General features: G+C 38.0%; 1 protein-coding gene across 1 annotated transcript in view; it reads left to right on the forward strand.

Annotated features, from left to right (window-relative positions):
* The window catches only part of LOC134748340 (neural cell adhesion molecule 2-like), a 413,385-nt gene that overhangs the window by 320,056 nt on the left and 71,000 nt on the right, over nucleotides 1–22,329 (forward strand). The window contains exon 3 of the mRNA XM_063683110.1: nucleotides 1,311–1,391. Within this exon, the coding sequence (XP_063539180.1) occupies nucleotides 1,311–1,391 (81 nt within the window). The remainder of the gene's footprint in view (nucleotides 1–1,310; nucleotides 1,392–22,329) is intronic.

The following is a 22,329-nucleotide window of genomic DNA, read 5'->3' on the forward strand; positions in this document are numbered from 1 at the left end:
TTTTTCCTACATTCCGTTGATAACATGCATTCAACGATGCGTTTATCGCATTAAACAACCGCGCGCTTTAGATCTCTACTGTCCAGATATGATAGGTATAGAATATAGAAATTTCTTTTATTATACGTCAGTGCCTGACCCGCGTAACAACCATTGGAATACACCGACCTAGACTGACGCTTACGCTTAAAGATTAAAGTGTGCACAAGAAAATTAAAGCCCTCACGTATATGAATGTCATGAATGTGTGTAGCCGCCGTGGAGGTCTCGGCGACTCAAATAAAAATACTTCGATTTGAAGTAAACTAATATAATTTTCAATAGGTACTGGTTAAAAGGTACAGTTGACAAAACGGTTAAAAAGTGTAGAAGTGGTGGTTATTGTATGGAGGCTGATGAGAGAGTGATTAAGCGAAATTGAACAGAAAAAAGGTGGTTTAAATTTGGCCTCTAATTGGCCGCGATACAAATTATGTGGAGCGCTCCTATTGGTGCTTAAAGCCTCCGCATACTAACCGAACCCGACGGCTGCGTTTAGCTACTACTAGGAATATTTTATATAAATAAAAGTTGCGTCCGCAACAATGTGAAACAGGCAGTACACATGAAAAAAAGTGACCACTTTTAAGCTTCATAGCGGCTGGCTTAAATGTACTACGTGAGGTAAGCGGCCTGGAATATACGAAAAGCTTTATGTAGGATATACGGTGAGTGGATATATCCTAAAATAATTTACGCAACCTCATATTAATTCTGAATTCAATACTTCCAATGTCACTACATCTGACGCTTTTGATTTTCGATAGGCAATCTCGTACATTCGAGACCTGTGTTGAAATATCAGTTTGTATGGCTACACGCAAGCACAGCATATGTAATAGTACTAGGTACAGAAGATTCACTCTCTTACAAAACGCGTCTACTACGCGCAAGGCGGCGCAAGCGCGTGCAGGCGTCCGTTCCGTAGCGGCGCGCGGCAATTACTACGGCAAAACCCCGAAATTGGGGCGGCCGCAGGTACTTGTAGCGACGCGACGAAATCGCGGAGTGAGCCACGCCTGACGCGACCTACATTTCTGCAGCTACTCGTACAGTCACTTGCAATAATATATTACCTACTCTTCGAAGGCTACGGCGTTATAACAAATGTAATGATAGTTTTTTTTATAATTATATTAAACATTGCACAACGCTCTGTTCATTTAATTGTGTAAATATAGTTTTTGTAATGTAAGAAAGGAAAATGAGTTATGTTGTTTTATTTCGCAATAAAGAACAAATAAATGAATGGTATTTTATGTTGTCCACAGATAACCTCGACATCACACGGCAGGGCTCCATCCGCCCCTCCCTTCTGCACAGGGGAACACCTCAACTTAACTTGCAATCAGGTAATTTTTTTATGTGCCTACATGTTCAAGCAAGAGTAATAAATTCGTTACTTCACCATTGAAGGGTATTTTATAATAAAATTGTAACTAATATGTTAGAAATATTCACTGCAGATAGGTATCTCAGTCTCGGTAGTTCATGTGATCAAGCAGTGTTCGGCTTACATCGCGACTGTATCGATCGATACTGTGTCAAAAGCTGTATCGATGTTGAATCGAGCCTTTTTGCGACTGAATCGATGCAAAAAGTCGCCGTATGCTACTCCCTAAGGGTAGCTTAGTCCTACAAAACTGTGGCTTCATGGTAGGCCGGTTTCGCACGCATATCGGCTTTCAACCATTCACGGTTAATTCCTCAGTTGTATTTCTTGTTCATGTGTGCGCGTCGCACGTAAACACGACGAAATCGGCATGTTATGAAATTACAGTAAGTTGCTTAGCGACGCTTTTTCGGCCTATCTTTTTCTCGCAACCACAAAAATCTCAAATGATATTGGAAATTTCAAACAACGAATTACAATATTATATCATCAATATAAAACTTTCCGCTCACTGGCTCGCGAGGGGCTTTCAAGCCTACTATTCTTTGTTTCTCCATAATATCTCGTCAAACGAATCCCTATCTACTTATTTCACGTGCCACTGCATTCCTTTTGCTTGGGAACCTGTTCATCGCCTGTCCATTAAATTACTCTGTTCTCCAGCAGAATGGACAGATTGTCTTTGTTTTGTTGGTCTGGTAAAAAAAAATGTTGAAAGCGTTAAATTGAGGTTCCTGGTTAGAAGTACCTTTTCTTCGCTGTACCAAAAACTACTTTAGTTGTTTTCATAAATTAAAAGTTTTATAAATGCTGAAAATAATAATAAGCATAACTCTTTGAATGATTCTATAAATAACTGAACTTAATATTTAGTTACTTTTATGCAAGCATTTTTTTCAGTGTAAATTTTCGGTTATTCTTAATCAGAATAACGAGCACCATTGATTTTACTAGTTCTACGGAGATGAATGTCCAAACTTTCTAGAATCCTATCATCAGTTTTTTTTTGTGCACTTGTATGGCAAATCTAGTTATAGGAAAATATTGGGACGTTTAAAAAAATTTGTAACAACGCCCTATTGATTGGATGAATTACCGCATAGGTACAACAGTCTTCTCCAACATCCGAGTAGGTATATTACCAAATAAGCGCTTAGATAAGAGGCGGATTTCATTCTGTGCGGAATAAACACGAAATCCCAATGTAGGTAAGTAATTTTCCGTAAGATTTCATACGTTTTCGTAACTCAGAGGAAATTTTTCAAGACATACAGTGAATCTGCGCTTAAATTGTACAGGATAGGCAACTCTATCTATAAACCAAATAGATGTTATCCTTAATAGGGAATATTACGCGAAACTCTGCGTAGGGGGCGCCAGGGCGCCTCTACCACAATCTGAGGCTCTATCGTGAAACAAGAAAATTTCTGTATCTAACATCTCTGTCACTCTTGCATATTCGAGCGATAAAGAGGCAGATAGCGAATTTTCGGATTCGTGTTTCCCTGTAGATCTTCTGTAAGCAAACCGCCTTGATGCATCAATGACATATTTTATTATCTCTGAAAACTTGTCAAAAACCTGTTAAAGGTACAGTATGTATAAGTTACTCTATGGTTTACTAAAAGGGCTAGTCTTGCACTCTGGTGGCAGAACATTGCAGTAATATCCCCTATTGACGAAAAAAAAATCGCAAATAAAATAAAAATTGGCTTTAAAAAAATATCCATCTCAACAAAAAAGAAAACACTTCTTTTGAAAGCGGATTCTAACCATGCGGTCTTGGTATTATTTGTCGTTGTCAAGTACCTTGACAATATCATCACAGATTATGTATGCAGCATGTGTTACCGTGATCCCGACGACACGTGTCGTTCCGCGGAGGCAAAGCCGGGATCAAGGGTAAACCTTTACCTGCCTAATGTAAATTTCTCATTCACACTTGCATTGTCATGGTAAGAGTGAAAAGATCGTAATCGGTCGTTAGTTTGGTTACGGATAGTACAACAGACTCGCTGACATCTAAGTAGGTCGCAGTACTGTCACATTTCGCAAAAAAGAACGGGAAAGATCATGCGCGCCAAGTGTCAATTTTGATCGAATTTTGTCGATTTTTATTTATTTTAAAAACTTTACCTAACAATATCGAAATTCGAAAGCTATGAAATTACTATTTAAGTTAAGATTGCTTTTTCTTCTTTTTTTGTTTATAGTATCACATAATAAATAAGTTAAATAACTGAGTAAAGTTTGATTAAAAGTCCGAGTTAGAGGTTACTTTGGGAATTAATTGTATCGAGCGAAGTGTCATAATTCGTGTATCGGAAGCTATGTTATTTAAGCTAATATAGTCAAGAACTACATATATTTTTTCCACGTCTACGAATATCAACGCCTCTTTGAAAAACATGATCATATAAGGAGATATAGTGATTACTGACATCGTGTTCTAATGAAGAGGAGTCTTTTTTTTCTATTGTACCATTTTCCTGACTAAAATGTTATATAGTATTGTTATCGGCTTACGCTGGGATGTTTCTTTTACATTTACGTTTATCGATATTCAAACAACAGGTCTTAACGCCTAGGCCTTACAACGCCAGATAAAAGGCCGTGAGGACAATTTAACTTACATTCCAATAACAAATTTATATAATTTTGTTATCATTCGTCCATGCATTTCGCTCGTACTTGTTCGTACATGTATTGGCGCAAGCGAGACGCACGCGCACTGACTTCGTAAGCCTTCAAATGATTATCAGTTACTTTTGCGACGATATCCTAAGCCTACCTAATTCCTTGAAAAAGGGCATTGCTATCCGTATATCGCAACGTATGGTTCCCAACAGGGCAGTTCCTGCCCTACACTGATAAGGGTAAGTCTCTTGTGGCTCGCGCCTTAATGTATTTATATATCATTGTTTTTTATTTACGGCGCTTGAAATGTGTCAATCCTAAAATGGAAACAACTGCTTAAGTTATTTAGCTAAAATAGCTAGTATAGCTAAAAACATAACAACCATATAAGGCTGCGCATGCAGTAAAGGGTTAAGTAGGTAAGTTTAGGTTTAAGATAAAGTTAAGTTACATATCAACAGCTAACACAAACGCAAAGGAGCCTCGTCTGTCAACAAACCACTGTGTGGTTTGGCAGAAGAAAATATGTATTTAGTTGTAAGATCTTTGAATAAACGTTTATTTATTTATTTATTTTTATTTTTATTTAAAAGCTACCTAACGTGCCTTAACCGTTTGTAGCTCTAGCCACCTCTAACCGATGGTGTGTTTGGTTACCTACAACTTAAAAAGATGCTTAAGTTTTGGCCTTTGGCTTTAAGTATAGCAATTCTTTTAACTTTGTCCGTTAAATGTCAGGATGCCTATTCGAACTACACAAGTAGCGACCTCTAAAACGTATCTGAAAATTCTGAACAAAATGTAAATTGTTTTTTAATGGCAGTGACTACATTAAGGGGGGGAGACGTAGAATGTTTTTACTTCGACGAAATAATTCGATACTCTGCAAGTCTGCACTGCATACCGTAGCAGTATAATTTTAGTATAAAATAGCCAGTGATATACGAGTACTTTCAGAGTTAGGTATTAAGATAAAACGATCGATAAATGTTCCGTCGCTAGTTTCGCGCGGGATGCCATAATATTATCCTTTGTTCTAATGCCCTACATTCACGTCCCCTCTTAAATCGAAATCCCTATACCGTCACTATAAAAACTCGGTCAAAAAATTCCAACATTCTCTTTACACTTCAGTAAAAAAAAACAATCGCCGTTCGCTCGCGGACATCGTCGTTTCAAATTTTTTGTGTGAACTTTTCCTTTTCCTGATTTATTTGCGATGAGCACTTTATCACATCATGCAGCGATGTTTGTTTGCTTCCATCGTTTGTTTAATCGGGGTGTCTGTTTCAGTTCTGTTTTATTGTTTGCTATTGTACTGGCTTTTGAGGTGGAAAGTTTATTTATACAGCGGCTTTGCTTCTTTAGTAATTAGACCGATGCTATCATTCTAATCGAATGACTATTTAAATATATTTTAATTATTTTACTAAGAGACCACTCTGTCCCGCTGCTGGGCACAAACCTCCCCTCTTTTACCACTCGTCTCGGTTTAGTGCTAATTTTGGCAAGTCTTACAAAATCCTTTTTGTAAGCCTCCTCCACGGCGACTCCTGTCCAAGTTATCCCGCCATCTTCGACGCCATTTAATTAGGTATTGAAATAAAATAAACCGTTTTATTTCAATACATACATACTCATGGTATTTTTAGTCACTCCCGCGACATGACTTAGCATGACTCACAGCAGTTTAAATTCGATATTGAAATAAACTTCATTATTATTTAAATCAATTTTAAATAATTGATTAGCATTTTTACATAGGTTCTAAATTTCGTATATTATTTTTCGTTTGCAGACGTTTCTGCTTGATAACAAAATTAATTTATTTTTAATTGTCATAAATCTTCTAACAAGCTTTTATTGCGTGTTTTGTTAGCGCTTTATGTATTAAATATGTGCAAAGTACTCGTATAAACTAAATATTACCTATTAAATAATCTTTATGCAACAAAGCCTCATTACCGTCCGATAATCTGTACATCCATTAATTCTCTCTAAATTTAATCGCACATCGCACACACACATGGTTTATCTAATTAGCTTGTTTATATCGCTCCTCGTTTGTCATCCGGAGAAACTCGCGTTGAACGCACCTGCGTACCGGTAACTCGAAAACAATTATATTATTACGGGATTATACGCAAAGATGTGCACACGCTTATATACGATGTATGGTATTTTAGTATCTATTGTTACTCGGTTGTAGTTTAAATTTGGATGCAGCCTAAAATTAGAGGTATCAGATTATTTCAAGATTTAATTAGATTTAGTCACTTACATTAATCAAAACGTAGGAGTAATTTACTTATAGGTATACAGAGAAAACATCCATAACTCAGGGACAAATAAGGTTTAAATAATTTTATTACTCATAAGAATATTACAATTCACTTACATGAGTACTTATACTAATAGTTAATTATCTTGACTTGAATAATTGTGATGAACAAACAAATAAATTCCCTTACCGGGATTCGAACCCTGGACCTCCTGCTTGGTAGGCAGGGTCACTACCGACTAGGCTAGCAGGCCTTCAAACTTACATCATCGCTTCCCATATGAGGTATTTCACGAGAATGTCTCAGGAAGCGACTTTTGGTCTGGTTATGTTCTATGACTTGGTTAACAAATTGGCAGTATATTTTCGAGCTACGCATTTGATTGAGGTAGCCGCCATACAAGGCAAAGCATTTCGTAAGTGACATTCTTGTGGAATGCCCCATCCCAGGTAGCAAAATGACGTCAAATGACGTCAGCGACGTCATAATGACGTAATAATGCCGTCATTATGACGTCGCTGACGTCATTTTACGTCATTTTGCTACCTGGGATATATGATGATATGAGGGTCAATAGCTCGCCAGCTAGCAAACAATATCCGTTACATAAAGTATCGAATGATATTTTAGACCTGAGCAATTGGAGTAAAATAAACGTTGAACTCAATTGGAATCCGATATTTTAAAACTGTTATAAAATAGCCTACGTTATTAATGAATTCGTTTCATTTTGTTATATGCCTTTTTATTGCCCACACATTTCCCAATTATAAATTAGCTTTTCGTTGTTTTGTTTTTCATTAAGTTAGATAAGTGGTTTTCTAAACTGCGACTCTTAGGTGCAATTCATGTAATTTAGAAATACATATAAAGTGGAAAAAAATATTGACTGTCTTGGGTGGGACTTGAACCCACGACCACGGTATCACTACTATAGTGCTCTGCCATCTGACCTACCAAGACTGGCCCAATACAGCGAATATTTCCACCATATATGAGCCCTAGGAAGGCTCTAGCGACGTCTACCGTAAGAGTCTTAGGCCTACTGTCCACGGAAGCGTACCTGCATAGACGCGTACTCGTCATTGTACGCTTGCTGTACGCTTGCTTGCAGCCTACATACAAAACCGCACAACTCTGTCGACGGAGCGGCAACGTCGCGTCAGCGACGCTGCATGCAAGCTTCACGCCGCTGGGCGTACTGCGTGTTATACGCCGGGCTACATCGCAAGGAATAGCACGTTGAGTTTTTGTGAAAAAAATGGCGGCAAGGGCTGCAAAGTTTGTTCAAATAGTGGAAAAATATCCTGGAATGTCCTTTTACTCATTCTATAGGTATAAAATGAATGAAATACGTTATCATCCTCTGATAGTTCTCTTGCAGCTACGAACAGTCTACAATTGATGTTTCTTTATATATATGGATGTATCCAATATCTACGGCGTCTTCGGCGACTTCGAAGATAATAATAAGCCAAAATAACGTCTTCATCGTTGGACGACATTCTCACAAACGAAAGGAAATGTAGGCTACGATACGCTTACGCTACGCTTCGTGGACAACGTCTGTACGCCGGGCTGCATGGCAGCTGCACTGCGTATTCATGCAGCGTCTATGCAGCTACGCGTCGTGGACAGTAGGCCTTACACTTCTTAAACGGCTACCGGAGTTCCGAAAATTAGAAATTCATCAGTAACGCGAGGTTTAGACTAGCAAGAACTTGCATGCAATTGCCGTTACATTGCCAACTACTGAGGTAAACTGCGTTCAAAATGTTTATCAGATACCGCAATGTAATGAAAATTGCATCCAAGTTCTTGCTAACCTCGCTTAACGATGTGACGCCATACTAAATTATTTTTTTATTAAGCAGAAACGTTTGCGAACGATGCTATTATTCTTAGAAATAGACGTTTTTGTTCGATACAAAATTAATGTATGCATGTAATTACCTAACCAGTTACAAAAACACTTCAAACAATTGTTTAGTTTATTCTACAAATATTCTTAAATACCATGATACATTGTAAAATTAACACTATGATTATTACCAGTTGCTAAAAAATATTCCGAGTTACCTACCTGTTAAGATCGATGTGAGTAAAAAGTAGCAGCTGTTACCTTTAGTGCGCGCAGTTAGTCTGCATATGAAAGTAGATACTATATATCAGAAGAAAGATATAATTTAATCCTGCTGTTGCAAAATAGCGCGGTTTTGGGTAAGATGCAATGCCAATTCGCAACAGTTTGGATCGAGCATAAATATCTACACTCGCCGGTAACAAACGATACAACAAGATAGAACAGCCGATGGGATTACCATGCACTGGACTAACCTTATTAATTCTGCAGCAATGGCGGAATCCTCTCGATGCGACTGGTTCTTCTCAACGTTCAACACCTTTTCCTCTTCCACACACCGGCCGGCGGTACGCTAAACAGTAGGGTGTCCCGAATTTTTTTTTTTTGTTTTCACTAACGCAAGACCTCTCAAAAGTTGCGTAATTAAATGTAGATTACAAAAATATACTTAAAAATGGTATACAAGTACGGCATTAGGGTTCTACAGACGTTCAGTTTTGAAAAAATTGCATTTTTTATTCTATATGAAATGTTTCATCTTTAGCTAATTTTTCAAAACAAATAACCTTTTGTTTTATTTAGTTGTATAACATACTTGATATTATTTTTTGCGTAAAATGAAATGTTACCATTGCATTAGCATTTGTCACGTTTTAACTTAAAACTACCCTCAAATTAAAAAATTAAAAAAGTACGTTTATGACTTGACTCGCGAGCGTTTCCTTTCTGTCGAAGTTATTATTTGTGTTATAAGAGTACAGTTGTGTTCATTAGTTTCGATTTATAAGTATAAGTTCAAAACGTAGTGGCACTAAATGTGCTATATTGGCATCTTTCAAAGAACTTGATGCGCGACAGCTAGCAACCATAAAGGACGTCATTCGATTTATTTTGTTTGTCAAAAATAACCTGAAATCGAACTGTAATGAAAAGATTTATCAAATTCAGATGTATATGCGATTGTTTCTGAAGAGATCCATAATATTTGGACCAAAGCTTCGGTTCCAACTATCACGAAGGAACGAGTTATTCAATTACTGAAACACTATTTCGTAAAATACCAAAATTTGAAAAGATATCCCAAAATTAATCAAAATGATAGTTTTAAAAGCAGTTTTAAAGTTGTGTTTAATCATCTGTGAAGCTTTTTGATGTTGCTGCTTGTAAATGCACTTCATTTGAATCTCTTACTACTCTTAATCCATCCGAAGAATTGAAATTGCTTGTCAACTTCTCGGTTAAAGTATACGCACCTATTTAGTTCCTAATAAAGAAAAATCCGTCTTTTATAGATGGATCCAAACATATTTTCCAAATAGTTATTTATTCTCGATTTTTTCCCGAAAATCTGAGATTTGTTGTGGATTCATTCTTTTATCGAGAGAAATTCTTTTTTGCCCATGCAGAAAACTTACTACTCACTAGAAAGATATCACATTCGGGACCTTGCATTGCAAAGAATAATAAATGCCAGAGAAGCTGAAAATGGCACTAAACGCAGGATATTTAGACCACCTAAAATAAACTTTTCTGTTACTGTTTACACCGATATTATTATATGGCGAGTGTAATGTTTCAGCACCACCAGTTCTTCGACATGTCTCTAACGAGGATCTTAAGATCATGACGACAGATAAGTTTACTTAAGCAGTTGACTTTTCTTGTCACACAAAATCTGTAGAAAGATGTATTAAAGTGGTAACAGAGGTCTCACAAAGTGTAACAGACGCTACTTCTAGAGATGGCTTAATTAGAAACAAGTTGCTGTCTCGTGCAGAAATGCCTCATTCTGGACACAAAAATTAGTCTAAATTCTAAGGGTTTGTCATTGATTATAATAGCCATTTTGTTTATTTTAGTTTATTTCTGTTACTTTTGACAATTCTATACCCTTTGAGCATTCTTTTGTATTATTTTAGACGTACGGTATATTTCTGCGAAATCGAAAAAATAATAAATATTCAAAGGCTGGTAGAGCCCTCAAGATAACACGTAATTCAATTTTTTTTTAATTTTTCGTAATGTTTGTAAATTTACGCAACTTTTGACACCTCTTGCATTAGTATACGACAAAAGTATTTTTTTTTCATACAACGTCGGGACACCCTACTAAACAGTCTTAGGTCTTCTGTCACGCACGTTTAACACTAAAACAGTTAGATTTGGAAGTTTATTCCATAAAAATAGATTTAAATCGATAGCGGTCGATCCGCACGCTCTGGGCGTCTCGTTAGTTCTTCTTCTCGCCAACAGAGGCTCTGCTGAGCTTGTCCTTTGCATGCATCCGGGTAATTTCGGACAATCCTATTGGCTAAAATGTCAATATATTATCGTTTTGCGTTTTGGCTTTGCATCGATAAACGGATAAAAGCGCGCGGAATTTTGATTAATTACTTAAAACTAAACGTTAAGAACGGAACACCTGCATTAACCTTTTCGACGCCGTGTCAAACACAAAAGCTGTCATCCAGACGCCACGTCGCCGAAGCGTCAAAACTGGAATTGTAACTTTATATGCATATGCACGTAGGTCTATGTTGCTCTGTGGTCTATGACCGATTAATCGGTCTTTGGCGTTGAACCTACGGTGCGTATATATCGGTCATTGGCGTCCAAAAGGTTAAATAAGTCTGTTATTAGTATCAAATACTGTTGAAATTTGTACACTGTTTTATTTAACTACAGAAGGAAAAATACTAACTAGTAGTAATAATCAGTCGGACGGAATTTCTTTTTAATAAAATCTGTAAGCGTCGGTTCCAGAAGACGTATTTAAAGGAGCCAATGAGTTGGAAAATTATAGACTACAGAGTTGGACGAGTCGGATATTGAAAACCGTTTACAAGAATCCAATATTTCGTCTAGTTTCTCACGTAGCATGGCCATGAATGGTTTTAATACTTTTCTTCTTCTTCTTGCTGTGCCATATCCTCAGCGGATGTCGGCGACCATCTTACGGAACTTGGTTCTATCCTGTGCCAGTCTAGACAAACTGGCAGTGTCATTAATATTGGACCAGCTTTTAATGTTGTCTATCCAGGTTAGCTTTCTCCTTCCTTTAATACTTTTAATCCATCATTATAGGTTTAGTTTACTTTTATCATAATCGGAAACTTTTATGTCATGTAGGTATGTCATGTGTTCTTATTAATATTATCCAACTTATAACTAATCACATTATCTCTTGAATTTAGCATTTCGGATTTTTCAGTCAGCAAACCTTACGTTCTGGTACACTCAAACGGGCCGCTAGGCCGCTACAGAAATCTAAAAGTTCGCTTTTTAGGGTTCCGTACCCAAAGGGTAAAAACGGGACCCCATTACTAAGACTTCGCTGTTTGTCTGTCTGCCTGTCCGTCTGTCACCAGGCTGTATGAACACCAGACAGTTGAAATTTTCACAGAAGATGTATTTCTGTTGCCGTTATAACAAGTAATACTAAAAACAGAATAAAATAAATATTTAAGGGGGGGCTCCCATACAACAAACGTGTTTTTTTTGCCGTTTTTTGCGTAATGGTACGGAACCCTTCGTGCGCAAGTCCGACTCGTACTTGGCCCGTTTTTATTTTAATTGTTGTTGTTGTTGTGATAGGTATGTACTTAGCAATGAAACAAGTGCGTACGATGGAAGCTCGTTTATTACTGGCGCGCACTTTTGCACTCATGATATAGGTGATAGTTTCTTTGATACGTGCATATACCTGCAAAGGCTGCGTTCAGAATGGGAGATACGTTTGACGCGTAGTCCGTAGCGATCGAAACGCAACTATCACTGTCGCACTAATATGGAAGAGTGATAGAGAGACACAAAGCGTTTCGTTGTCGTAGCGATAGCGATTGTCACCTCGGCTAGGCTGGCAGATCCGCTACTATTGATGCTGTCTGTATTATACCTAAACACCCGGGCATTATCGATCTCCATAAACCGAGCCGAATTTCAATATTTATGAAGTATCTTTTGTTACGAGTTATGTATCTGGTCATTAAGCACAGACGTGTATAATCGTGGCTTATTTGGGGCGTCCTGTATAATATAATAGGTATGTACAGATCATTTACATGAGGGCAGAGATGGAGCAGTAGCAACGTTTACTATGGGACCAACCCCGAAAAAGCGAAAAAAATATTTGGCTCTTTCATACATTTTGGCTGGTCCATTTTCTATGGGAGGGTAAAATTTTTTTTCGCGATTTCGTGATTGGTTGGTATAGTAAAATCAGTTCAGTATAATCCCAAAACTTCCCTGGCAACGGGAATGCACTTATTTTTTAGCCACCATGTAGATACTCCTATAGTCCTCCTATAGTCCGCTCTCTTCAACTGCTTAACTCGCTCCTCGCATCAGCACCGGAATGTGATGTTTTTGCAAGTGATTGGCCTGTTGTCTGTAGTGAGTGTATGAAGTTCTGTGAGGCGATGGATAAACGTGAGTCGTCTGTTACATATTAGATTATTATAATACATGTACCTATCTTTACAACTTTCCTTGGAGTTACAGTGAATTGAAAAGTACTAACTCCTGCCCAGTGCGCCATTAATAATACATTGTTAAAAGTTTTATCATACTTCACTGATTGCTGTGAAGACTTCCTTAGCATATTCAGACAACTTTTTAATTTATTTTGCGTAGTTCTTAGAATGATCAGGCAACTATATCTTGAGTTTGTACTTTAGTCTGTAAGTTGCCTTGAGTTGGAAACTACTAATGCACACTTATTTAAAAATTTATACAGACGTTACTTCTTTACTAATTTTAGACATTTTTCTTAACGATATTTTTAAGCGAATTTTACGGTTTTTAGGCACTCGCGCGACATGTTTCGGAGAGCCTAGTCTCCTTTTTCGAGCACTAACAGTACGTGAGTAGCGTTCTTGATGGCCGCGCGACGCTAACTACTGTACACGACATTTTTTAGGCGACGTTTTATTTTTAGACAAAATATTAAATAAAATTAGCTTACTAAGACAAAGTCCTAAATTAAGCAAATCCATGTTAAAAACTAGATTAAAAGAACATCTTCTCAATTTATCACGATTATAAGTTGGACCTAATTAGATAGTGAAAAATTATGTAAACAAACAAATTTGTTAATTATTAATATTTCAGTGAAAATCACCCGCGTAAATTTTTTAGGGTATATGTCAAATGGAAACGCATACTGACATATTTGTTTACATTGTTTGCCATTTTTATTTTTATTTGTTTTTGAACAATAGTTTGTATAAGTATATTATGGCTAATGAAACTGTTAGTTTAAATTATAAAACTAGTTTAATAGGTTAAGTGTATAAAAACTGAGCGCATCTCGCCATCAAACGTAACAGTTTGGCGAAAATATAAATGTTTAGTAATTAAGTTGTAAATTAGAATATATAAATAAATAAAAAAATAAAAAATAATTCAAAGTAAAAAGTGAGTATAATTATTACTATTATTAGGTCAATGCAGCCAAATTCGTCTGTGTAAAATTCCGTAAACGAAAGCATTTTTCTAAAAACAGGAGGCTAATTCTGATAGAACAATACGACCTTGACACGACGCGCAGTGCATCGCATCACACCAATAAGTTAAGAGCGACATGCTTATGACACGAATCCCAGTGCAATTTGCGCGCACAAATTTAGCGTCAGCGATGGTCAAAGTCGTATCATAACAAGATAAAAAAATTAACAAATTGTTGAACCAGAATCGGTTCAAGTACTTTATTCTTGCCTCCATCGGTATCCCAATTGATTTGCTTTTAGTTCCTATATGGTTGAGAAAACAAACAAATACGCTTGTTTATAGAGTTTCCCGCAGACAGTTTTAGTCACGTTTGCTAAAGAAAAAAATGTTATTCTAAGCTAGGCAAAAAACACAGTGATGCCAAACAGATAGAAATAAGATAAATACAGCTGTTTTTTTTATGATATAGGCGGCAAACGAGCAAGCGAGTTTCCTGTTGGAAAGCAATTGCCGTCGCTGATGGACACCTGCAACACCAGAAGGAAGCTGGTGATTCTGAATATAAAAAACTACAACAATTCCTAATTCTAACAAGAGTTGGAGGTACAACTTTAAATAGAAATGCCCATAAACCGATTACAATTCGCTCAAACTGGTTCAAGAATTGTAGGAGACCGGTACTCCCTCACTCACCGGTACCAAACCGGTACTCATCCGTAACGCCGATATAACCCGTGATTTACGCTACACGAGATCGTGAAACACCATATATTAAGATGGCGTCACTAGCTTCCGGTGCTCGATTTCCATAGGAATTGGTACTTAACCCAATTAATGGAATGGTTCCGTTTAGGCCAAGATATTATACTGTAAACCCTTATAGAAGCTACCAGTTTAAGATAAACCTTATAAGTAGAAAACAAATAAAATTGTATTTTTTTTTATATTTTGAGAGTAAATTTGCCTCAAACTACATCTGTACCTACCGCTAACATCGAAAAACGTTATCTGCCTCGCTATTCCTCTTGCATATTTTTTCGGTAGTGAGACAGATAAAGAAACTTCGTAGACTCTCAGGACTTCTTTCTATCGCTCACATAGCCTATGAGAGTATCCAGCTTAAAAAAGACCTCGAGATTGTATTTATAATGCGTAATCAGAGATCACAGTATAATGGTATATGAGAAATGTCAGAGAATTAGATCGGTCGTCAAAGAATTATTGAGGTTTACGTGAAAATATGAATGTCAGTACGGATTTCGCAAGTTGGGATTTTTTATGGTTAGTAGTGAAGCTGGTCATGGGTTCGAATCCCGAAAGTGATGAGTACGGATATATTTTTCCTGAGATCTATATCTGTAGTAGTATATATTTATACGAAGTCATTTAGTACCTACTAACAACAATTAAGCTATCATAGCTTACAGTGAGATTAGTTAACGTTTTAGCAAGCTGCGAGCGATACTACAATTATTTATATTAAAGGAAAAATTTAACGAGACCGGAGTCCCACGTTACATTGACTCCGGTGCCGTTAAGATACAAGATTCTTCCGGTAGATGTCGCTTTGCGCCTCCCCAAGACGTGTAAACAAAAAGGACGGGAAGGAGAGATTCGCACGCTTCTGGTAAGCTTTGGTAGCTCAGTTGGTTAAGGGCGTATTGTCCGAAGCGGTGATTTCCATTTTTTTTTAAATAGTGTTAGATTGTTCCATAATATTCAACGGAACCCTAAAAACTGCATAAATGATTACGGAAAAGATGCAAGCTTTAGCCCCAGGAGGCGGAAAAATCTACAATAAAGAAAATATTTTATGAATGACTGCATAATAAATATGATGCTAAATATTTCATAAAATTTACATAATATACATGAATACACGCGTGGATTTCCAAAAAAGGGAGTCTAAGTACATGAGAACGAACTGACGTGCCTCTTTTGTTCGCGTATCAAGGCGTCATCTCAATCTGAGCTCACCAAATATGATTATATTATGTTACCGTGAAAACCAGTTATTTTTCTGAAAACGCGTTACTCCTAGTTACAACACCGCAAACGGCTAGTACGTAACTGATTGTTCAAAAATAATTTCAGTGATAAATGTTTTTTTGACTAGGCTAAATAAACAACAAAAAAGCTTCTTTTTCTAAGTTAACATTAAAATTAACTAATTAATTTTAATTAATTTTGTTAATTATAATGTTAACTTTGAACTCCCTTCGGTCGAGTTTTAATTTATCGCCACTCGTTGCGAATTACCTATTCGCACATGTGTCGTACAACGTTTTACAGTACATATGGCCCTTTATATTTTCGACATAGTTGCATAATAAACTAATTATCGCACTAGTGCGGTATATTATTACCATGTTGTTGATGTCCTAGGGTACCCCGGAGGTGCATAGGGCCTCCACAAGATCCCTCCACGCCTTTCTATCTTGAGCAACCGTCTTGGCCTCGCTCCAGCTAATTCCTACGGCTCGCAGCTCCTACGCTCCACCTCCAGCCCGCGCAGCATGGTTTCCCCTATCACTAAGTCCGTCACTTTCGCACTCACATACTTGTTAGAACGTGACAGGCATGGTGATAAGCGTACCGTGCTACTCCAGGTGTTACGGGACGTTTGCGGGCTCGCTTTTCGTCCTGAGGCCGCCACTCAAACGCGATACTGGCGTTGTTCGCAGCTCCTCTTCGAGGGGTATGTCCGATCCATCTCCGCTCGTCGTTCGTAATTAGGTACAGTCGAAGGCAAAAATATCTATCCAGACAAATGGCTCAAAAATATGTGAACACGACTTTAGTGTCTAACGACCCTGCCAAGACACAGGTTTGCGCGTTTACCGCAAAAAAGTTAGAGTTTGTCGTGTCACCTCGTTTTGAGAGCACTCCCCTGACTGCCGCAGCCAGCATCGGAATCCTCGGTATCGACATTTCGAGTGAAGTCCAGTTCCGCGGCCATTTAGAGGGTAAGGCCAAATTAGCCTCAAAAAAGCTCGGTGTGCTCAACAGATCGAGACAGTATTTCACGCCGGCCCACCGCCTACAGCTGTATAAAGCGCAGGTTCGCCCACACATGGAATACTGCTCTCATCTATGGGCAGGGGCACCCCAATACCAGCTTCTCCCTCTGGACCGCATCCAGCGAAGAGCTACTCGAATTGTCGACTGCCAGCGTATTTCGGAACGGCTTGACTCCTTGGCGCTGCGTAGAGATGTGGCCTCGCTCTGCATTTTCTATCGCGTGTATAACGGGGAGTGCTCCGAGGAATTGTTCGGATTAATACCTGCCGCTTCGTTTAGCCATCGCCCTACGCGACAACATTACCATCCTCACCACTTAGATGGTTGGCAGTCCTCAACTGTGCGTTTCTCTAGAAACTTCCTGCCTCGCACAGCTAAACTGTGGAATGGCCTGCGGTATTTCCGGACCGATATGACCTTCAAACCTTCAAGAAAAGAGCGTACTCCCATCTTAAAGGCCGGCAACGCACTTACAACCCCTCTGATGTTGTGGGTGTCCATGGGCGGCGGTAATCGCTTACCATCAGGTGATCCGTCTGCTCGTTTGCCTCCTATATCATAAAAAAAGGTGTAAGAGCAGCGTACACATATTTTTGAAACTTTAGAAATTTATGCCCTTGACTGTACATACTTTTCAGACAGGTATCTACATAACACTGATTTAAATTTTAAACTTTCACGATTTCTACAGATTATTAAATTGTAAAGCGGGACTTAATCACGTTAATATGATGGCTTTATTTTACATTGTTTTTATATTTCATAATACATGCAGTACATGTTGTATATTTTGCATTATAGTTCGTATATACTTTTCTCACAGTAGGAATAATAAAAGAATTTAATTTCCATACCATTTCGTACCTTGTCATCAATATAAAAGTCGCTAGAAATTAAATTGCTTGACCGTATTCTTATAACTTACCCTTTTCTATTTCACATTGTTATTGTTGTTGTTGTGTTGTTTTGTGTTTCCATGTACATTTTTTCTGAGGTTTTGCAATAAAGAGGATTTGTATTGTATTGTTATTTTATTTCACAAAGATCAATATTATATAATTTTTTTACATTTCCGTCAAAATTGTTACCCCGACATATTACCCTCCGAAATATACACGTTAGATAGAAATAATCTTCAGCAAATACAATCCGAGTATAATAAATACTTTCGGGCTATTTATTCTGGCGAGCAAACACGTAGGTCCCTCGCGTAATTCTATTATAAATGTGGACGGAGATATTGTATTATTCAATGTCGAAACACTCTTTGTGTTAGGAGTCTTGGGTTGTGTGCTTAAAGACTTAGAAAGGCTTAGTGAAATGAGGTAAGTAGGGTACTGAGAACCTACTAGTAATGTTTATTTATTTTACAAAATAATGACGGCGCCTAAGGTTTTATCCAATCAAACAATGTAAGTGAGAATGTCAAATCCAGACATAAAAATGTACATACTAAACGAAATTTAAATTGATATAGTATCAGTATCAGTATACCATTAAAAAAAACTTGTTATTTAGCATATTTATTTATCGTATGGCATTATACACTGTTTTTAGTATTAACATGCAAATCATAACTTAAATTTAGCATTCCGTAAGTAGTCGATAGCGTCGCTCGTGAGGTCTTTGAAATCCATGGGTGACCCGTCATACGGTACAGGTAGTGGTCTCCGAATAATCGGTAAATGGAATCTTCGACTTAAAATATGTAACTGACCCATTTTATTATATATGTCGCAGTCTAGCAAAGGTCCCACTTTGTCGCTTACCATAAGGATGATATTTGCTTGTATTTTTATACGAATAACCTGTCAAAGCGTCCTTTTTGCAAGCGACAAAGTGGGACTTTTGCTTGGAAGCAACACATCAACATCAACATCAAACATTTATTCAGCAAATAGGCCACAGGGGCACTTTTACATTTAATATGTCTGTGCCTCACGGAAGCTTTGTTATAAAAACGTATTTACAGGCAGCAAAACTATTAGCTTAGCACCCTTGAATACATTTATATTTGTATTAGTACCTACAAATATAATTATGTAGTCTAAGGGTATTAAGCTAATAGTTTTGCTGACTATACATAAAATTACCTGACGAAATGTAAACCTCCGCCTTATTTTGAGACTTCGCCTCCTTGTGTGTGTTCTACCGCTTGTACAATGGGCTGTGCTCTGAAGAATTGTTTGACATGATGCCAACGGCCGCTTTCTATCACCGCACCGCTCGCCATCGGCAGGGTATTCACTAGCACCTAAATGGTCGCGTACTGTGCGGTTTAAGAGGGATTTCCTCCCGCGGACGCTTCGGCTGTGGAATGAGCTCCCTGCTGAGGTTTTCCCGAGGGGCTACAGTATGGGGTTCTTCAAAAAAGGAGTGTACAGGTTTTTAAAGGGTCGGCAACGCGCGTGTAATATCTCTGGTGTTGCAGGCGTCCATAGGCTACGGTAACTGCTTACCATCAAGTGGGCCGTATGCTTGATTGCCACCGACGTGGTATAAAAAAATATTTTACAGTTAAAAACTCTGCAAAGATATACAGTGACCAATGCAAAAGTAAGAGAAATATACATATGTGGTGTACCCGGAATCGACGGGAGACAGTGAGGAATGACCGGAGACCCACGTCACCCGGTCCTGTGATTTGTAAATATGAATGAAATATGGATATGTGTTGGTCTCAGGAAAAGGGCCTTGGTTTGAGGCGCTGACGTGTTAGAATATTTTTATGGTTATAATATATATGCAATCGTGTAATTCTTAGGCTTCTTAGCTGATGTTGTGAGTTGATAATACTCGTATTATTGTCGGCGGTTACCGCGATAGTTATTTATGAAATAGTATTTTATACAATCGTGATATAATAGAGAGCTTTTCAGTCGAGTACCGTGTTTAAGCAACGAAGCTTGCTGAGTTGCTTAAGTTAAGGTACGAGATTGAAAAGCTTGATTATATCACTATTGTATACAATACTTTTTCTACGAGACAAAAAAATAATACTTTCAACTAGTAGAATCATATAGGTAAACAAACCAAAAGTATACAGCTAAGATACGCAAGCTGCCGCAGCCCGCGATACCTTCATACTCGTACGCGCCCCGGCCGCCGGGCCTAGCGCCCCCGGCGGGTTGGTCAACGACACCTCCTCGTAACTCATGAGGCCCTGGTACCTGCTTCTTGCTAAATTCAATTTTAAGACAGTTTTTTTCTCGATTTTGGCCACCGTAGCCTATGGAGACTAACAAGCAACGCTAAGCGGTTTTCATAGGGTATGAATGTTGCTATATGAAGGGTGTCACATGCGCGTTTCTGACTTATGAAGCAATTGTTTCTACTCCAACATAAAATAAAATGTGTTTGTTGGCCAACCAATCACAAAGCAGATGCCACGCAGCGTGTTTAAGTAGGCTAATTTGCATTGAATCGAGTCTCCTTAAACAAGAAATATTTTATCGAAATGTATGAAGTTCTATTTTCAAAATTTTTATACTTGACTAAACCGTATCGATAAAATTCTTATGCTTGAGTCGGAAGTGCCATAGACTATCCAACGTTGAAAAGAGTAAGGTTGTAGTGTTGCATATGAAGTTGTAATACACACAAAATAAACTATGTAAACGGGTAATCCGCTTATAATGAATTTAAAATAAATCCCGAAGTTTTAAACCCTTTAAGCTGCGACTTACGTAAGCGAACACTCGCGAACGCGAAGCGAAGCGGTGAGGCGCGGAGCGGCGGGCCCAAGAGATCTCTCACGTAGGACACTTCTATACGTATCAAATGATTGATTCACCCTGCTCCGCGCCGCGCCGCGCCGCGACGCTTCGCGTTCTCGTGTTGTTCGCCTACGTAGTACGCTGCCATGGTATAGTTAGTTAGTTAGTTATGCTGGGCATTTTCCGCAAATCGACATCCAATGTGCCTATTTTGCGTGAAACGAGGTAGCGCTACTCTAACCACCCCAGCTCCTCTACGAAGCCTAGCAAAGTCTTCAGGTTGCTAGTTGCCTCCTTAAGTGTGCATGGATTCCCTAGGTATTTGCTCCTATATACTTCTACCTGTTTACAGTCTAAGAGAATATGTTTTGTTGTTTCTTCTTCTTCCATGCACGCTCTGCACATGGGGCTGTCTGTTTTACCCATATTATGTAGGTGTTTGTTTAGTGTGTTATGTCCTGTTATTAATCCTACTATTTTACGTAGTTGGCTTCTTGGTGTTTTCAGTAATATTTTGGTAAGCTTGTGGTTCAGTTCCGGTAGAATTTCTTTGGTTTGCCTGCATGTCTTCAATTCACTCCAGTACTTGTTGTGCTGTTGTCTGTGATGTTGTTCTAGCTGGTAGCTAGGCTGCCATGGTATAATAATATACTCCGCCTTGTTGGTACTCTCTTCCGAGACTCGCGAACCACGTAACTGACACAAGCCTACGTCATCGTGAACCTTTTAACAGCACGATGACGTAGGCTTGTGTCATTCACGTGGTTCGCGAGTCTCGGAAGAGAGAGTACCTTGATTTTATTATACCATGTACGCTGCGTAACAGCGTTCCTGATCAACGAGAGACTAAGGAAAATTATATAACTAGAGAATATAACAAGAGCAATGAGTAAACAAATGTTAGAGGTTCCGGCGTGTGGTAATAATTATTATGGAAAAAGAAGTAGGAAGTACCTGGTCCCCAAATTGTATAATGATATACCGTATGATATAAGGAAATGTAAGTCATTTAGGATGTTTAAGCGTAAAATAAAAATGTTTCTGTTAGACAAAGTTAAATTGAAGTTACCGTAAACACTAAGATGTACCTAAGTAGGCTATGTTTAACTTAGTATGTAATTAGATAAGACTACCCACCTGTTTTAAGGGAGTCCCCTCTGCCAACAAACTGTCATGCAGTTTGGCAGAAGAAATTAATGTAAGATAGGGTTTATTTCGTCTGAATAAATGTTTTTTTTTTTTTTTTTTTTTTTATATTCACCTCTGACAAAATTACAAGTCAAGTGGACTGAGATCTTTAAGTATTGAATTTTTAGCTGGCTTGAAGAACAGAACCGAAAGATGTTAAAGAAAAAAATAAAAAAAATTGTCAACGAATTTTCGGGCCACCCTGTAAAGAGGACATACGGTACCTAAGAATCCTAAGAGGTTCCCCTACTTCAGCATAATACAGAGTTTAATGCCATAGTGCCAGAAACCCGAACGAATGGCACGTGTAGCAAAAAGTGAATAATAAATTTCGGGTACCCTTAGGTTTTTACGAGCTAAGCACATAGGAATAGAATTCGGATTGGATAAGTAAAGAACAGTATAGAAACTTTTAGTTACATTTTATTATAGGTACTTAAGACGCGAAAGTAAATGTCGAGTACATTAGTAGTAGTATATTTGTACCTCCTTCTGGATTTCACGGGCCTATAAATCCCGGTC

The sequence above is a fragment of the Cydia strobilella genome, chromosome 16, assembly GCF_947568885.1.
Source record: "Cydia strobilella chromosome 16, ilCydStro3.1, whole genome shotgun sequence".
Lineage (NCBI taxonomy): Eukaryota > Metazoa > Arthropoda > Insecta > Lepidoptera > Tortricidae > Cydia > Cydia strobilella.